Consider the following 19,103-nt stretch of genomic DNA (forward strand, 5'->3'; position numbering starts at 1 on the left):
AAGACGAGGCTGGGTTGGGAGATGGCCCGGTGGGTCATTCACTTATTGTGCAAGCCATAGATCTGACTTCAGGTCCCCAAAAACCGCAGAATGTTGGGTGCTGTAGTGCACGTCTACAGTCCCAGCACTCCTGTGGGGAGGAGGGATGCACAGACAGGAGACTCTCCAGAAACCTGAAGGACAGCTAGTCTAGGGTAAGCAGAGGCAAACGACAACAGACCCTGCCTCAAACAAGGTAGGAGGTGAGGACCAACATGGAGGCCTCGACAAGTGCTCCATGGCAGGTACGTACCCACACTTATAGGCAGCAACACACACGCTCACACACGCTCACACACGCTCACACACGCTCTCACACGCTCACGCACGCTCACACACGCTCACACACGCTCACACGCTCACACGCTCACACGCTCACACGCTCACACGCTCACACGCTCACACGCTCACACGCTCACACGTGCGCTGGCACTCTTTCCCTGCTATGTCCTCCTCCTCAGTGCTCAGAACTTCTAGGTACCTGCTCTCCCTCGGCTTTGCCTCGCTTAAGTATACATGAGTGAGGACAACCCACAATGGTACCCAGATAGCTCCCAGGGGAGGTGGCGGTTCATACCTGCTTCACAGCCAGGTTGACCAAGTCGTAGCGGTGGGAGCGGCGCAGCGGCAGGCAGAAGCTGTAGAGAGCATGCAGCACCGCGAAGAAGAAGCTGAGCAGCCCGATCTGCTTGCGATGCTGCATCCAGTGGTCCAGCCAGTCCGGGAAGCGCTGGTACTTGGTCCCCCTCTTCAGCTGAAGGGCGGCTGCCAGCACACCAGGCAGGTACACCAGGGACAGCAGCACGTAAGCCACGCAGGGTAGTGTGGTGTTGACCACAGACAAGGGCATCTTGTAGAACTTGTTCTCGTTCTTCTGTACGTACGGCTGCAGGACGTCCCGGATGAAGTTGTAGGCATAGAAGAACACAAAGAGCCCCAGTGCCAGAAGGGTGGGCACCTTCCAGGAAGGAAAGAGGCGCAGGGGTATGGCTTCCACCTCCCTGGCTGAGGCCAGGGATCCCATGTCCAGGGGTGTGAAACCCATGGCACGTGCCATCTCGGAGACGGTGTGCTTGGCTTCCAGCTGGTCACTGCAGATGAGCACCTGCAGGAAGAGAGAAGGGGACAGTTGGCTAGAGTCACAGGCATGGCTATGATGACTGCCAGGGTCAAGCTCCTCGGGGAGTTGAAGAAACCGAGGCACAGAGGGGCAGGCACCGGTTCCAGCGAGAGGCCAAATCGATGATACAACTAAGTGCAAGATGGCTCCAGTGCTCAAGCCAAGGATCTGGGGACAGGGGCCCTGTGGCCTCCCGCTGGGATCCACCACTGAAGAGACAAAGCTCTCCCTATGGATGTCCTGCTGGCTCGGTCACATCACTGTCACAGTAGATGCTCAGTCAGGCAGCCCATGTCACCTCTGCAAGAGCTACTTCTCAGTGACTGCCTCTTGCATGTGGCGGCTGAATGTGCAGCAGCAACTGCAGAAGCATCCTTCAGGGCAGAGGTGTTCTCTATGGTGCGATCCCTTGGTTCCCCAGAGACCTCTGTCCCCAGCCCTGCCTGCCCTGCTGTCTCAGGCTGTAGGTCCACTGTACCTCCCGAGCTCCAATGGAAGACATGTTGGTGTCTTTGGGTCCCCAAGGACCGTAAGGACCGTGAGGACCGTGAGGACCATGAGGACCGTGAGGGCCGTGAGGACCGTGAGGGCCGTGAGGGCCGTGAGGGCCGTGAGGGCCGTGAGCGCCGTGAGGGCCGTGAGGGCCGTGAGGGCCGTGAGCGCCGTGAGGGCCGTGAGGGCCGTGAGCGCCGTGAGCGCCGTGAGCGCCGTGAGCGCCGTGAGCGCCGTGAGCGCCCTTGTTGACACAGCTGAGGTTCTATCTAGTCTGAGTAGTGATCTCGGCCTCCTGCACAGCCTGCAGGTCAGTACTAATATACCTCCATCTTTCAGATGAACAGACTGAGGTCTGAGAGCCTCCATTTTTACTCTGGTACCTTTGCAGGTTGTCAAATCAGCCTGGGGTGCCCTTCCTGCTTCCTGAGTCTGAGTCTAAGGCCAGCTGATGGCGTTCTCCAGCAAGTCCTCTTGCTCTGTGCCCTCCAAGCCCTCTGTCCTAGTCAGCTTGGACTGTCAACATGGCCATTAAGTCATCTGAGAGGAGAGCCTCAACGAAGGGACTGCTCAGATCAGATGGACCCGCTGGGATGTCTATGGGGGAGTGTCTTAATTGTTAATTGATGCAGGAGGGCCCAGCCCCCTGTGGGAGGCACCGTTCCTAGGCAGGGGGCCCTGAGCTGTATTAAGAAAGGTAGTTAATCATGAGCCTGGATGAGCCAGCGAGCAGCGTTCCTCCATGGTTTTTGGGGTACTTCCTTGGCTGGGAGTGAGTTCCCAGCACAGAAGTGATGCTGCATGGACTCGCACAGAGGCCTGGGTGATGGACTGTGACCTGTAGGCTGGAATAAGCCCTCTGTCCCCCAAGGTGCTTTCAGACAGTGTTTTATCACAGCAACAGCAGGACATGGGACCTGTCCACTGTACCTGTCCAGTCCCACGGCGCAGCCACATCTAGGCCACACAGTGGGGGATAGCCAGGTACTCTAGATTCGCTCAGAGCTGGGCCCTGGGGAGGTTTATTGGTGGACATTCTACCGTATGTACGGAGTAGGGCTTTCTTTTGGTTGTGTGGTGTTGGTGAGGATGGATGTAGGTGGGTACATATGAGTTCATGTGTGTTTACATGTGTGTATGTGCATGCTGAGGACAGAGGTGAAGTCAGGTGTCTTATTCTATCCCTTTCCACTTCGGTTTTTGAAATAGAGTCTCTCACTGAACCTGAAGCTTGCCTTTTTGGCTAGACTGGTTGGCTACCAAGCGTTAGGGGTTCCCCTGTCTCTACCCCCTAGTGCTGGGATCACAACCACCACCCATCGTTTTCATGGGTATCTAAACTTAGGTTCTAATGGTTACATAGCATGCATTTTACCCACCGCACCATCTCCCCAACCCCAAAATATCTCCTTCTTGACTCCTCCCAAGTCAACAGCCACCATCTTCTTACTCGGAGGAAACCCAGTTCCCATCTCAAGAAGAACATGGATCCCATGTCCATATAGGGTTCAAATTCCAATTCACCAGCACCAGGCTAACATCATTAACGTCTCCAAGCTTTGTCCTCCCGCTGTGTAAGACGAGATTGTTATATAGTGATGTGAAGGATGCTGACGGCCATTCCCTAGCACATACCTGTCTGTTCCCATCCCTTGGGCCAGCCTGTAGAGCCCATGCAGAGATGACGTTGAAGGCCTTGACCACAGTGCAGGCAGGGAAGAGCGAGGCCAGGTACTCGGCGTTAGACTGGCGGTGTTCCAGATGCTCCTTCTCTGTGGGGTTGCTGACGTCCACTAGGATCTTGCCGGCCAACTGCTCACCAAGACAGCACAGGGAGGGATAGTGCTCCCGGAACATGGCCACAAAGATGACCTGAGGAGAGCTCACAGCATCCTCTTGGAAAGTCACTTGGGCTGCCGAGGGGAAGAGGCCGGCCGTGCGTTTGGGGTTACGGCTCCCCACCACCACGCTGAAGCCAGAGCTCACCAGGCGCGTAGCCAGGGAGCGGGCAAAATCCCCACTGCCCAGGATGCCCACTTCGGGGGCCTTGCTGGGGACCTCAGCCAGGCTGCCATCACTGTCCACCAGGCGGCGACTGATCAGCGGCTTGTCCATCTCCCCCGACATGGCGGTGGCTGTAAGAGAATGCGGAGACCTGGTCACTAGAGGGCTCCCAGGGTGTCTGCCCACCCCACCCCACCCCCTGCCTCCCACTCTGGCCTTCATCCAGCAGACGTCACTGGGTATTCCATTTGCAAATGCAAGGGACGAGCTGAGCAAGAGCAGCCCCTACCCGGAAAATGCACTGGGAGTGGGGGGGGGCACTCCTCCCCACCAAGGAGGGCTGGAAAGACAGAAAATAAAGGCTGGAAAGATGGCTCAGTAGGTAAAGACCTTGCCATGCAAGCATGAAGACCAGAGCTTGGATTCCCAGCACCCACATAAAGGCTGGGTGGGCCCAGAACTCAGAAAGCAGAGAGAGGGGAACCCTGGAGCACACTGAATAGCTAGACTAGTCATACTGGTGAGCTTTGGGTTCACCGGGAGACCCTGCCTCGTTGAGTAAGGTGGAGAACAACAGAGAATAGAGAGAGGCTAGCCTTTGGCTTCCGCAGGCATGTGTGTCCTCATGCACACATGCCACACACAGACACATGGGGAAAGAGCGAAGACAGGGAAACTGGAGAGAACATGGCAGAGGAAAGGAATCGGGGTGAAGCCTCTCAGCAGCTGAAAAGCAAGAATTCCAGCATGGCGAATGATGCCGTGACGTGGCAGTGATGGCTGCTGACACTGATTGCACTTGTTTCTACAGAGAAGAATGGTAAAATAGCAATGGCCTGGGATGGGGAGATGGCTCGGAGGATAAGATGCTTGCCACACAAGCTTGACTTGGGATCTCCAGAATCCATGTACAAAACTCAGGGGTGGTAGCATATATGCTCCTATGTACAGAATCAGGAAGATCCCTTGGGAACCACTGGCCTTCCAGTCTAGTTGAATTGGTCTCAGGTCCCAGTGAGAGACCCTGCCTCAAAAAAATAAGATGGGGAGAGACTGGAAAAGATACCTGACATTGATCTCTGGCCTGCGCGCACGTGTGTGCGCGCGCAGTGCGCCGCGCGCGCGCGCGCACACGCACACACACACACACACACACACACACACACAAAGATAACAGAGCGTCCCTTACAAGGTTGCAGAAATAAGTTGAAAGGGCTGGGCACACCTACTCTCGCAGGTGTTGTAAATCCTGAGCAAGCACTGGCTGCAGGAGAAGTCCCTCTGCACCAACGCTAGGCACCCCTTAGGAGATGAGCCGGGGTGTCAGGGGCAAGTGCTCTACAGGTTGGCTATGGAGACCCTCTGTCCAGCCACCTAGAACCTGGGGGCATCCCACCTGACCCCGCCAGGCTTCCAGACTAGGGTGTCCACATTTGCTAACCATTTGTGTGACCTCGGAAGCCTGGATGGACAGAAGTGTGTCTTCCATCTGGACTCTCAAATTGCTAAGGCAGGAGAACAGGGCAGAGAATAAGGTTGGGGAAGGCTTTGTGCAAAACCTTACAAAATTAGCACATAAAAATTGGCAGAAGAGCCGGGCAGTGGTGGCGCAAGCCTTTAATCCCAGCACTTGGGAGGCAGAGGCAGGCGAATCTCTGTGAGTTCAAGGCCAGCCTGGGCTACAGAACGAGTTTCAGGACAGGCTCCAAAGCTACACAGAGAAACCCTGTCTCAAAAAACAAAACAACAACAACAAAAAAATTGGCAGAAGGAAAGCTTGAAAATCCAGTACCAAGCTGTTTTAAACCGACATATAGACCAATGGAATCAAACTGAAGACCCTGACATTAATCCACGCACATATGAACAATATGAACACTTGATATTTGACAAAGAAGCCAAAATTATACAATGGAAAAAAGAAAGTATCTTCAACAAATGGTGCTGGCATAACTGGATGTCAATATGTAAAAGATTACAAATAGATCCATGTCTGTCACCATGCACAAAACTCAAGTCCAAGTGGATCAAAGACCTGAACATAAATCCAGTTACACTAAACTTAATAGAAGAGAAAGTAGGAAGTACTCTTGAATGCATTGGCATAGGAGATCACTTCCTAAATATAACACCAGCAGCACAGACACTGAGCACAACAATTAATAAATGGGACTTCTTGAAACTGAGAAGCTTTTGTAGGGCAAAAGACACAGTCAATAAGACCAAAAGACAGCCAACAGAATGGGAAAAGACCTTCACCAACCCCACATCTAACAGAGGACTGATCTCCAATGTATATAAAGAACTCAAGAGACTAGACATCAAAATACTAAACAGTCCAATTAAAAAATGGGCTAAAGAGCTAAACAGAGAATTCTCAAAAGAAGAATCACAAATGGCTGAAAGACATTTAAAGAAATGCTCAACATCCTTAATCATCAGAGAAATGCAAATCAAAACGACTCTAAGATACCACCTTACACCTGTCAGAATGGCTATGATCAAAAACACTAATGACAGTCTATGTTGGAGAGGATGTGGAGCAAAGGGAACACTCCTCCACTGTTGGTGGGAGTGCAAATTTGTACAACCACTGTGGAAATCAGCATGGTGGTTTCTCAGAAAACTGGGAATTGATCTACCTCAAGACCCAGCCATACCACTCTTGGGCATATACCCAAGGAATGTCAATCATATCACAAAGAAACATGCTCAACTATGTTCATAGCAGCACTATTTGTAATAGCAAAAACCTGGAAACAACCTAGATGCCCGTCAACTGAAGAATGGATTAAGAAAATGTGGTACATATACACAATGGAGTACTACTCAGCAGAGAAAAACAACAACAGCATGAAATTTGCAGGCAAATGGATGGAAATAGAAAATATCATCCTGAGTGAGGTAACCCAAATCCAGGAGGACAACACATGGCATGTACTCACTCATAAGTGGATTCTAGATATAAAGCAAAGAACAATCAGACTGCAACCCACAGAACCATGCTTAGAATAAGTTTTGGTTTTACTCAAAAATAAATAAATAAATAAATAAGTTGTTAAAAATCCTTGGCCTTGGCAATTGAATCAGGCCACTAGTGCAGGTGTGTGTGTGTGTGTGTGTGTGTGTGTGTGTGTGTGTGTGTGTGTGTCTGTGTGTGTCTGTGTGTGTCTGTGTGTGTCTGAGTGTGTGTATGTGTGTGTACACATCAGAGGACAGCCTTCTATGTTGGTCCTCACTGTCTACCATGTTTGAGACAGGATCTGTTGCTTTTCCTGTGCACACACCAGGCTAGCTGGCCCACTTCCCATCTCCATATAGGAATGCTGGAGTTACAAATGCTCACTATCATAGCTTTATTTGTGGGGTCTGAGGATTCGAACTCAGATCCTCACACCTGAACTGCAAATGCTTTTTACCCACTGAAGCACCTCCCCAGCCCCTGCCCTCACAGTTCTTCATGGGTATGGCCACACCCAGCACAAGGCCTGCCACTGGTCTGACGGCCATGGGGAGGGACAGAGTAGCTGGCACATATCCCGGAGTTCTCAGAGGCCTAGAAGTCACTGCTGCCTGTGTGTGGGGTGGAGGTTAAGAGTTTGAGTCGTCTGGTCTGGCCTCTAGCTGTGCCTCGCCCCTGATGTGGGATCTATTTATAGACTGAGGGCACAGAGAGAAGGGATCCAGTTGCAGCTGGTGAGCCTAGGTCTACAGCCTGCACACAGATCTACTCACCTCCCTGCCCAGCTACAGACAAAAGTGCACTGGGTTGGGGGTGACCCAGTGCCCTCTGGGTCTCTGCCAGGCTCCTTATCCTCTCTCACATTCCAGAAGAGTCAAAACATGGACTGCAATTTTGGCTCTGATGTTTAACCAACCTGCCAGCTACCCAAGAGCAGGCAGGAATGAGGACTGTCATGCTGACCACAGCCCTAGACTTTTCACATGGGTTGTGCCAGCCCTTCAGATTCTAAGTGGTCATGGATGACCACCCGGAATCCCTTGGGTGCAGTTATCCTTACAAACTGCAATACACACTATAAGGAAGAGCAGGCAGATTCCCACCCAGAGCCCAGGATTACCTCAGAGTGCCAGGGGTGCCCATATGTTATCTTTAGGTGTGTGTCCACACTCTAAGGCTGCAGCCCAGGGCTTTGCACACACCATGGCTCAGAATTCATTCTACCACCAAGCTACACCCTCTGCCTACTTACGGGTTTGTTTCTTCTTTAACCTTTGTGTGCGTGCATGCATGTGTGTGTGTGGGGGGGGGGGTGTTGTGGGGGGGGTGAAAAGGTGTGCACATCCCCAAGGTTCAAGTCAGGTCAGAGAACAACCTCGATGCTGGTCCTCACCTACCACCTTATTTGAGACGGGGTCATTTGGTGCTCACTACTGTGCACAGCAGGCTAGCGGGCTGCAAGCTCCGAGGATCCGCCCATCTCTGCCGCTCAGCTTGTCATAGGAACACTGGGATTATTACATGCCAATGCATGTGGCTTGTATGTAAGTTCTGGGAATCTGATCTCAGGTCTTCATGCTTGCTCTGCAAGCTCTCTACCCTCTGAAGCATCTCCCCAGCTTTTTTATTTACTTACTTACTATTTATTTATTTATCTATTTAATTTCATGAAAGGGTCTTATGTAGCATAGGCTATCCTCAAACTCATTATGTAGCTGAGGGTAACCTGATCCCCCTGCCTCTACCTCCTGAGTGCTGGGATTAGAGGTGTGCACACCTGGTTTACACAGTGATGGAAACTGAACCCGGGGCAGCCACATCCCCAGGAGCCATGTTTTATGGAACATTTGTATTCCCAGCCTCCTCTCTCATGGTCAGGACTTTGTCGAAGATGTTTGCTTCTGACAGTCACTGCCTCGACCCAGGTCCTGCTAACCTGCTCCACATGAGCCCCCATGTCCACCAACATGCCCCTGAAATGTTAACCGACAAGAACAGCAGAGGACCTCGGTAAATCCCATGTCTGATGGGGACTTTTTCTGTATTCACTGGCTGAGCTGTCTCTCTAGCCCGGAAGTCAGAAGTTCACACACTTGATGGACGTGGAAAGTGGTATGGTCGCTGTGAAGGAGATCTGTCTGACAGATCCTCATCAAGTTAAGCTGAGTTTTCCACAGCCCCAACCATTCTGTTCCCAGAAGAAAGGAACGCACATCCATATGAAGATACATAGTAACAATATTCATAATAGCAAAAAAGTAGAAATAACTCAAGTGCCTATCGACTGACTGTTACATTAACAAGGTTCATCCCAGGAGTGGAATACTACTAAGCTGTAAAAAGGAGCGATTGACTAACGCCTGCTCCAGCAAGGGTGACCCTTGGGAGTAGCATGCTTGCCTGCTGTGGTAGCATGTGCCTACAATCCAAGCGCCTGAAAGACTGAAGCAGAAGAACTTGAAGTTCAAGGCCAGCGTGGGCTACTTGCCGAGACCGTTCTCGGTCTCAAACGAACACATGGAAGCAGACGCTTAGGAGGAAGGCAGTGGGAAGGCCCTGTATCCTATGACTCCATCGGTGTGAAACCCCGAGAGCCAGCAGATCCACAGACAGAAAGAGGATTAGTGGTTCTGGGTAGAGAGGGGCTTTGGAGAAAATGAGGAGTGAGCTCACCAGCACAGGGTTTCTTTTTGTAGTGACGCAAATATAACAAAATTGACTGGGGTGACAGCTGCGCTATTGAATATACGCAAAAAAAACCCCGAATATATACAATATATGCAAACTGAATATATGCAAAATGCAGGCTAGAGCGGGGGCTCAGTGGGTAAGAGCTTGCACTGCTTTTGGAGATGTGTGAATCTGGTTCCCAGCACACGGTGCCGGGCTCACAGCTACCCGGGCGGTGGTGGCTCACGCCTTTAATCCCAGCACTCGGGAGGCAGAGCCAGGCGGATCTCTGTGAGTTCGAGGCCAGCCTGGGCTACAGAGTGAGTTTCAGGAAGGCGCAAAGCTACACAGAGAAACCCTGTCTCGAAAAATCAATATATATATATATGAACTAGGTAACAAGAAGCCTGTCATGGCCATAGTTTAAAAATATTAGCCTGTGTTTGTTTATTTGGGTCTGGTCTACAAAGTGAGTTCCAGGAAAGGCGCAAAGCTACACAGAGAAACCCTGTCTCAAAAAAACCAAAAAGTTTTTATATGCTTGCTCAGCACAGAGACTCTGGGTTTAAGCTCAGATATCACACACACAAGTTTTGTTTTTGTTTTTAAAGAAACCGAGTTTCCAAGGACTATGATTTCTGTGACTGAAGAGTAAACACGCATTGGGCTGAGCCTGGATTCTGGGATGCATTTGTCTCTGCATTCCAAGGCTGTTTCCTTGTTTTCTACCTAGTTGAGCCCTCTAAGTCCCATGACCTGCAGAGAAGCCAAACTTTCGCAACAGCCACAGTTAACTATTGGAGAGGGGCTATCATCCTCGGGACTCAACTCCGCCTTGGCTCAACAGCATCTCTGGTCTTGGCTGGCCCTGTGGCTCATTTTTACCACTGCGGAGTCCGCCATTCCAGGGTGGTATGGATGGATCTGTGTATGAGTGCTGAGGTCTGGGGGCCACTCCACGCCTCCCAGAGTGGAGATACTCTCCAGGCGGGAGGGACCGGATAGCCTCTGCTGTTCACTGAAAGGCCTAGGGTTTAAAATAAGGTGGTGCAGCTGGATATGGCACACAACTGCAACTCTTCCAGGAAGTGCTCTGCGTCTCATTCCTCCCATCAGTGTGAATCTGCTTTGTCCCCTCTGAAACTCACATGGAAATGTAACCCCATTATGGGCCATGAGGAGGAAGGACATTTAGGAGGTGGATTAAAGGGGCTGGAGAGAATGCTCAGTCAATGAAGTACTGTGCCTTGCAAGAGTGAGGACCCAAGTTCAATACCCAGCACCCATGTGAGAAAGCCAGCGTGCTGGTTGTCTTAGTTAGGGCTTACTATTGCTGTGGGGAGACACCATGACCACGGCGACTCTTTTTTTTTTTTTTTTTTTTTTTTTCTCGAGATACAGTTTCTCTGTGTAGCTTTGCGCCTTTCCTGGAACTCACTCTGTAGACCAGGCTGGCCTCGAACTCACAGAGATCTGCCTGCCTCTGCCTCCCGAGTGCTGGGATTAAAGGCGTGCGCCACCACCAGGCTCCCAAGGCGACTCTTATAAAGAAAACATTTCATTGAGGGGTCTTGCTTACCGTTTCAGAGGTTCAGTCAATGATTATGGCAGGGAGCATGGCGGCGTGCAGGCAGAGGTGGTGCTGGAGCCGAGAGTGCTACGTTGTACAGGCAACCGGAAATCAACTGACTGTCACACCAAGTGTAGCCTGAGAAAAAGATCTCAGAGCCCGCCCCCACAGTGACGCACTTCCAACAGAAGGTGTGGCCCAGATTAGAGGTGTGCCCCCCAGCCTCAAGGATTGGATCAAAGGCCAGTGTCATCCAGCAAGACCACACTTCCTCCAGCATTGCCACACCTCCTAATAGTGCCGCTCCCTGTGAGTTCACAGGGGGCCAAATACATTCAAACTATGACAGTGGTGCTCACTGGAGAGCCCTGGAGCTCACTGGGCCATCTAACATTGCCAAGTCAGCAAGTCCCAGGCCAAGGAGAGAGGGGGTGGGGCCTGATGAGGTGGCTCAGTGGTGTTAGATCTCGGGTCCTCCGTAAGTCTAGAAATGAGCTCAAGCGGGACTATAGGGGAATTTCTGGCAGTTAGATAAAAGCCAGCATTCCCCAGGAACCTGTGAAATGGGTTCCTGTTCCCCCTAGAGGAGACATTTTTCCTTGCCTCTGGCAGAAGGGACATGTGGTTCTCCATTGACGTATACCTGTGGCTGCATGTCAAAGCCCACACTGGTCTCCAGGCTCCCTCCTCCCTCCCTCCTCAGTCGCCACTCACCGGTACCCATCGTATATTTCAAAGCCCCTCTTGGCCTTTCTCCCCTCCCCTAAACTCTGGGGCCCACTCCAGCTCATGGGCTTCCCTACCACCAGCTACTCATCCTCCTTAGAATCCGCATGATTTCCCCCCCATCGCTCTCTCGCCGCTCTCAAAGACAGCCTTGGTTAGGTCCAATCTACTTCTTTCTCTCTCTGCTCTGATGCCCCTGGGTATTTTCTCTCTCACTCACAGTGGAAGTCTCCCCTAATAGAGCGGGCGTCCCAGCAGTCCCCTGCTGTTGTCCCCTTGGACACAGTGCATACAAGCAGGTAAGGGCATGTGCCACCAAACCTGACAACCTGAGGTCCAGTCCTAGGACCCAGCGGTAGGAGTCGACTCCTGCAAATTCACTTTGTCTGACCCAGCCTCTTCCCTACAAAGGGGCCACGATACTTCGTGGTAAAGGCACAGCTCTGTTCTCTCTCTCCCACCCACTTTTTTTTTTGGTTTTTTGAGACAGGGTTTCTCTGTGTAGCTTTGAGCCTTTCCTGGATCTCGCTCTGTAGACCAGGCTGGCCTCGAACTCACAAAGATCCGCTTGGCTCTGCCTCCCGAGTGCTGAGATTAAAGGTGTGCACCACCACAGCCCGGCTTCTCTCCCACTTTTAGACAGGGTTTCACTGAGTAGTAAACCGGCCTGGCCTGGATTAAAGGCATGTGCCATGAAGTCTGGCCTTAGGAATTCTTTTTTTGTTTTGTTTTGTTGTTGTTGTTTGTTTGTTTGTTTTTCGGTTTCTCTGTGTAGCTTTGCGCCTTTCCTGGGTCTCACTCTGTAGATCAGGCTGGCCTCAAACTCACAGAGATCTGCCTGCCTCTGCCTCCCAAGTGCTAGGATTAAAGGCGTTCGCCACCACAGCCCGGCTTGGAATTCTTAAATTAACATTTTCATTTTACTCCTCTATATAGAATTTAAAATCTAACGAACAACAACAGAACCCTCCATTTTTTCTGTTCTTAAGCAGAAACAGATTCACTCAAATCAATAGGACATATTTTCTAAAACTGCTCCAAGGTAATGACCTGAAGGCACACATGCATTTTGCCTTAAGCTAGCTTAATGGGGCAGGAGTAGGGTGGGGATGTGGTGAGTCAGCAGAGTGCTTGCCTAGCATGCAAGAAGCTCTGGGTTTGACCCCCAGGCAGTAATCTGGATGTGGTGGTGCATGCCTGTAATCCCAGAGGCAAGAGGATCAGAACTGTAAGGTAATCGTCGCCTACACAATGAGTTTGAGGCCAGCCTAGGTTACATAAGACCCTGTGTAAGAGAAAACAAACACAGAGACAGCTAAAAGGAAGGAGAGGCTGCTGCCAGAGGCTCTCGGAAGAGGGGGAAGTGGAGCCTGGGGGGCGGGCACAGTAGGAAGATGGGCAGGGCACCGGCAAGCTTTGGAGTGGAGCCAGCGAAAGTCGTTCAGCCACGGCCTGCCCAGTCCACCTTTCCTTGCCAGGATCCCCAGCTCCCAACGGCTGTTCCTGTGCCTCCCTGGCCCTGAAGGACTGACTGCCTCTATTCTGTGGGAGGCAGTCTCAATGTGGGAACTCAGTGCAGTTTACTTTGGGGACCCCAGGACTTAGAGCCGTCCCTGGCATGTGAACGTCAGCTAAGTCACAGTGGCATCTGCGGAGGCTCTGGAACCCACTGCAGAGCTCCTCTCTCTCTCTTTACTGGAACACCAGTAAAGTACTCGCCTAGGGTCCTGGGTACCTCTCTGTTACTGTGATAAACACCATAGCAACTCGGGGAGGGAAGGGTTTACATCAGCTTTGTAGTTCCACATCACATTCCATCACTGACAGGAGACAGAGCAGGAGCATAAGGCAGGAACCTGGAGGCTGGAACGGAAGCAGAGGCCATGGAGGAGCACTGCTTCCTGGCTGGCTCCTCGTGGCTTACCCAGCCCGCTTTCTTATAGCACTCAGGGCCACCGGCCCAGGGTTGACACCACCTCCAGGGTGGGGTGGGCCTTTCCATGTCAATCGAGAAAATGCCCCACAGAAATTGCCCACATGATGGGGAATGTCTTTCTGTATGCTGTGAATATATGTTGCTCTGATTGGTTGATAAATAAAACTGTTTGGCCTATGGCAAGGCCGCTTAGAGGCAGGCGGAAAATCCAAACAGATAGAGAGGAAGGAGAAAGACAGAGCAGAGGAGACACTGTCAGCCGCCGCCATGAGAAGCAAGATGTCAAGGTACTGGTGAGCCACAAGCCATGTGGCCGAGTATAGATTTATAGAAATGGGTTAATTTAAGATATATAAGAACTAGGGCAGTGGTGACACACGCCTTTAATCCCCGCACTAGGGAGGCAGAGGCAGGGGATCTCTGTGAGTTCGAGGCCAGCCTGGTCTACAGAGTGAGTTTCAGAAAGGTGCAAAGCTACACAGAGAAACCCTGTCTCGAAAAACCAATATATATATATATATGAACTAGGTAACAAGAAGCCTGTCATGGCCATAGTTTAAAAATATTAGCCTGTGTTTGTTTATTTGGGTCCAAGTAGTTGCAGGACCAGCGGATGAGAGAGATCTGTTCTGACCGTGGGCTAGGTGGGACACAGGAAAACTTCGGCTACACCCACAGGCCAACCTGAGGGTGGCACTTTCTCAACTGGGACTTCCTCCTCCAAAATGACCCTGGCTTGTGTCAAGTTGACTTAAAACTAGCCAGCACACCTAATATGCATGATGGCCTGTGTTGGTTACTAGTACCACATAAGCTAGGCAAGGTAATCCCAGCACTCTGAAGGTGGAGGCAGGAGGATCTCAGAAATTCAAGGTCACCCCCAGCTTCTCAGCTACCAGGACATTCTCCCCCACACATGCACCTTCAAAAGACCTGACATCATTGTCCTATCACTTGTATTATGGTTTTGGACATCTACCCCTGGTCCATGTTGAAGGGATAACTGGTTTGACATGATTTGGGGAGGAAAATTCATCTTACTCCATGAATATGCTACCTACCTCATAAATTTTCATAAGCATTTGTTTAAAAATCCACAGTAATAACCTATGAGGCTGTTCCCTGCCTTGGAACAGCCTACTCAAGTATCTCTTCGGAGTGTTTGATTTGATTAGCTGTAATAAACTTCTGCTTAAACTGTCTCTTGACTGGATTCTTTCCTTCAGGAAGAATAGGAACCAACACTATTGTCCTGACAGGACCTACAGTCAGCCAGGAGACAAGCCTCTGGCTACGTGTGTAAGGGAATTTCTAGATTAGATGACGTGAGGTGAGGAGACCCACTTTAAATGTGAAGGGCACCATCCCATGGGCTTGGAGTAAATTAAAAGAAAATGGGGTACAACACATCCATCTCTTTCTGACCAGATGCTCTATGCTCCTGGGGTCATGCGTTCCCCACCTGGACAGAGTGTACCCCCAAACTGTGAGCCAAAATAAACTTCCTTTCCTGAAGCTGCTTCCGTCAGGTGCTTTGTCAGAGTGATGAGCAAGGTCACTAACACACCGCTCTTAGGTGTGAGGAGAGGAGGAAGGGGGATGTGGTGGCATTTCAGCCAAAGAAGCGAACTGGATACTCTCCACTTCCGCCACAGGTAGGTCACCAGGCCCACAGCAGGCTGGGGAGAAGTGTGGTATTAGGATGTCCCAAAGACTGGAGGGCCAGGACATTAACAGACACCCTGGCTGGGAGGATGTCCCCAAAGGACTGAGCATTTCGGCTGAAGAACCCAGATGGCCACCTCCCATCTGTTCAGCTTCATTTCTTCAACAGTGGAAGTCAGAACAGCTACTCATCGGGACAGCTCACTTCAACCCATGACCATTAGACTCAGGGTGAGGGTCAGTGCTGGCCGGGAGAGGGACAGGGTGGGGGGGAGGGATGGGGTGGGGTGGGGATGGGTGCTGACATCAGCACTGAGGCCAGGGGCTCTAAGCTTTGGGGTGAGCCAGCTCCTGCATCTTCTTCACCATCTGCACACAGATCTACACAAAGTAGCTCCTTGCAGAGCGCCCCCTGTGGCCGGGCAGTGCAACAACACTCCGTCCTGCCCCGCCTTCTCAGAGGAATCACGTCCACGGTGTACTCTGTATTAGTTCCTTTTCCTGTTGCTGTGATAAAATGTCATCACAAAAGCCACTCAAGGGAGAAAGGGTGTGTTACAGCTCATCGTTCAAGGGTACCAGCTATCATGCCATGGAAGGGATGGTGTCAGCAAGAGAGGGCGGCGGTCACATGGCATCCACAGTCAGGAGAGAGACGAATGCTGGTGCTCAGTCCACTTTCTCCTCTTCTTTAGGACTGGGTCTTCCCATCTCAACGAACAGAATCTAGATAATCCCTCCGAGGCAGGCCCAGAGGCTAATACAGTCAGTCTTCTAGGTGATTTTAGATCCTATCAAGTTCATAATCCATATTAACCAACACGGATTATAACGAGAGCCTGGCCAGTCACCATGAGAGCCAGGGAGGGCCAGCTTAGCTGTGCCCAGGGAGCTCCAGGAGGGGGCCCGTGGGTCAGCCAGCTCCTGGAGGGCTGTGTAATCCAGCCAGCCTGGAGGCCATGGAGAAGCAGCACCTGAGTCTGCGGCCTCAGCTCCTGGGATGAGGCGGGGAGAGGGACTGGAGCTGCAAAGCCTGGAGCCCACGCGTCCTGAAGGCTGGGGCTGCCCCTCCCCTTGCCAAGGGAAGGGACTTGCAAAATCAGAATAAAAGGTTCAGCCCAGCTTTGCTCCTGGACTGGAGGGCATGGGGGGTACAAAAAAGGTAGCCAAGACACACAAGGACAGCTCCAGGCCTTCCTCCTGGGACTCAAGCTTGATGACGTCACCTCCTCCTGTTCTGTCTAGTCACGAGTTCTTTTTCCAGAAAGTCTTTGGGGGAACCTCCCCTGGCCCTGAAAAGACACTCCCTCTGGACTCCCAAGGTGACCGAACTTGGTCTCCACACTTTCCAGCTGTTTTGGGAGGACCAGATCATACAGCCACTCCCCAACCCGGCCAGAGAAGGCGCTTTCACAGGACTCAGAAGATTAATCCCCGGAGTGGCTCTTGGTTTTCTCCTGGGCTGGGGCAGAGGGATCCTTGGGCCTGTGACTTCATGGGTCTCTTTACTGACCACTTACTTCACCTTCTGGCTCATTCATCTGTCCCTGCACCCGGCACAGGCTGCTTCTTGCTCATACATGTGTCTCCACCACTTAACCCAGAGCCTGACATCCCATAGGTGCTCAATTAATGTCTGCTTGAATAATATAACTTCTGGATTCTGTGCCACAGGCAGGGTGTGTTTGTGGGTCTTAGCAGTTTTCCCAGAACCTAGCCGGGGTCTGCATCCCAGTGGTGATGAAATAACACAAATCTCTCTCTCTCCCCTCTACCTCCCTTCCTCTCTCTTCTCTCTCTCCCTTTCTTCCCCCCTCCCCTGCCTGTGGTCGCATGTGGAAGGCAGAGAACCTCAGATGTGGTTACCAAGGCTCCATGGACCTCCTTTGAAAGTCTCTGACTGGTCTGGAATTTACCAAATTTCTACCCTATAGCCACCTAGTGCCACAGCTGCTATTTTAGAAACTCACTGCCGCCCAGGCTCTGCACAGTGAGTTTAAATACTACAAATAAATATAAATGCTATGTTGCTAATGCTAGAATTCCTAGCCACTCCCCCAGCTACGTGACCGTGCGGTGCGTGCACGGGCAAGATGCTCAGTCATCCCAGGGCCTTATGTCCTACATAATCTGTGCACTGCGTGATCACATAATTTGCTCATATAATCTATGCGTATTTGTGACGTAGCTACGCAAGCCCATGTGCGGGGTGGAGGGTGGCGAATCCTCTAAAAGCTGGTTCCACGTATTCCTCCTCTCTCTTCATGCATGGTTATTTCATGGGCCTCTGCACATCTTTCCTATTCCCTTCCCTTAATAAACTCTTATAGTGGGTTTTGTTGTATCTCGTGGCTTTTCTCTTATGGTAAACAGCGCTGCTTAATGAATAACAACATTGTGCCGCTTAATAAATAACACCTATAACTCTGGTCAAAGTGTAAAATCAAACACAAGGTTTGAGTTGCGCTGTGGGATATAATGGAAGGAGGCTAAGGAATGATGAGCTAATGGTTTCCACGTCTGTGAGCTTCTGGGCCAGGGCATAGTAACCATTTGGGGTGGAAGAAGTGTTAGCCCAGTCTCCACCGATCAAGGAGGTCCTGAGCAGGTGAGACACCAATGGAGATGTATGTCTGCTTATCCCCTGACCCCCACCCCCCACCTGGCACCCCTTCCTTGTTTCTAGTGCCTCCCTGATCAGAGCTCAGGGATCATGTTTGGTTTTCTGAATCAATCTCTTTTGCCTGCAAATCTCCTCCCCTCCAACTAACTAACAAAACTCAAAAGTCTTGTTCTATTTTGCTTTCTGTTGCCATAAGATGTGTTGGCATGACTCAGCAAAGCCAGGCATGGTGGCACATGCCTTTAATCCCAGCACTCAGGAGGCAGAGGCAGGCAGATCAAGGCTAGCCTCATCTACATAGTGAGGTCCAGGACAGCCAGAGCTATGTAGAGAGACCCTGTCTCAAACAAACAAACAAACAAACAGCAAAGACACTTTGACTAAAAGCAACTTGGGGAGTGTGGTAGTTTCAATAGGAATGGTCACCATAGACTCATGTGTTTGAATGCTTGGCCCATAGGGAGTGTCACTATTAGGAGGTGTGGCCCTGTTGGAGGAAACGTGTCACCGTGGGGACAGGCTTTGAGGTCTCCTATATGCTCAAGCTATGCCCAGTACACAGCGACTCCTTCTGCTGACTGTGGGTCAAGATGCGGAACTCTCAACTCCTTCTCCAGCACCGTGTCTGCCTGCCTGGTAACGCTCCTTGCCGTGATGATGGACGAAACCTCTGGCACTGTAAGCCAGCCCCAGTTGCGCTGTCTCTTCACAGCAACAGAAACCCTAAGACTGGGAGAAGAGGGATTCTTTGGTAACACTTCCTGGTCACAGCCCATCACTAAGGGAAGTCAGAATATAAACTTATGCAAGCACTTGAAGCCGGGCGGTGGTGGCACATGCCTTGGGAGACAGAGCCAGGCGGATCTCTGTGAGTTCAAGGCCAGCCTGGACTACAGAATGAGTTCCAGGACAGGCACCAAAACTACACAGAGAAACCCTGTCTCGAAAAGACAAAAAAAAAAGGGGGGGGAGGGGGGCTCAGTGGTTAAGAGCACTGACTGCTCTTCCAGAAGAGCCGGGGTTCAATTCCCAGCACCCACATGGCAGCTCACAACTGTCTGTAACTCCAGTACTAAGGGATCCAACACCCTCACACAGACATATCTATAAGCAAAACACCAATGCACATAAAATAAAAATGAACAAAATTTAAAAAAAAAATAACTTGAGGTAGAAGATGGAGGATTACAGAATGTTGGCTAAAACTCTGACTTACTCACCGGCTCATGCTCAGCTAGCTTTTTTTTTGAGACAGGGTTTCTCTGTGTAGTTTTGGTGCTTGTTCTGGAACTCATT

At 51.0% G+C, this 19,103-nt stretch overlaps 1 protein-coding gene across 3 annotated transcripts in view; it reads right to left on the reverse strand.

The window, feature by feature from the left end:
- Steap3 (STEAP3 metalloreductase) overlaps window positions 1–19,103 on the reverse strand; it is a 54,461-nt gene that overhangs the window by 18,705 nt on the left and 16,653 nt on the right. For 2 of the 3 annotated variants that reach the window (XM_006980946.4, XM_006980947.4), the window contains exons 2-3: window positions 3,287–3,786; window positions 617–1,144 (exon numbers count right to left, since the gene is read on the reverse strand). In XM_006980946.4, the coding sequence (XP_006981008.1) occupies window positions 617–1,144; window positions 3,287–3,786 (1,028 nt within the window). Of the gene's footprint in view, window positions 1–616; window positions 1,145–3,286; window positions 3,787–10,866; window positions 11,025–19,103 lie in introns of those variants that run through there. The other variant, XM_076547245.1, reaches the window with a different exon arrangement.

This window comes from Peromyscus maniculatus, chromosome 11 (genome assembly GCF_049852395.1).
Source record: "Peromyscus maniculatus bairdii isolate BWxNUB_F1_BW_parent chromosome 11, HU_Pman_BW_mat_3.1, whole genome shotgun sequence".
Classification (NCBI taxonomy): domain Eukaryota; kingdom Metazoa; phylum Chordata; class Mammalia; order Rodentia; family Cricetidae; genus Peromyscus; species Peromyscus maniculatus.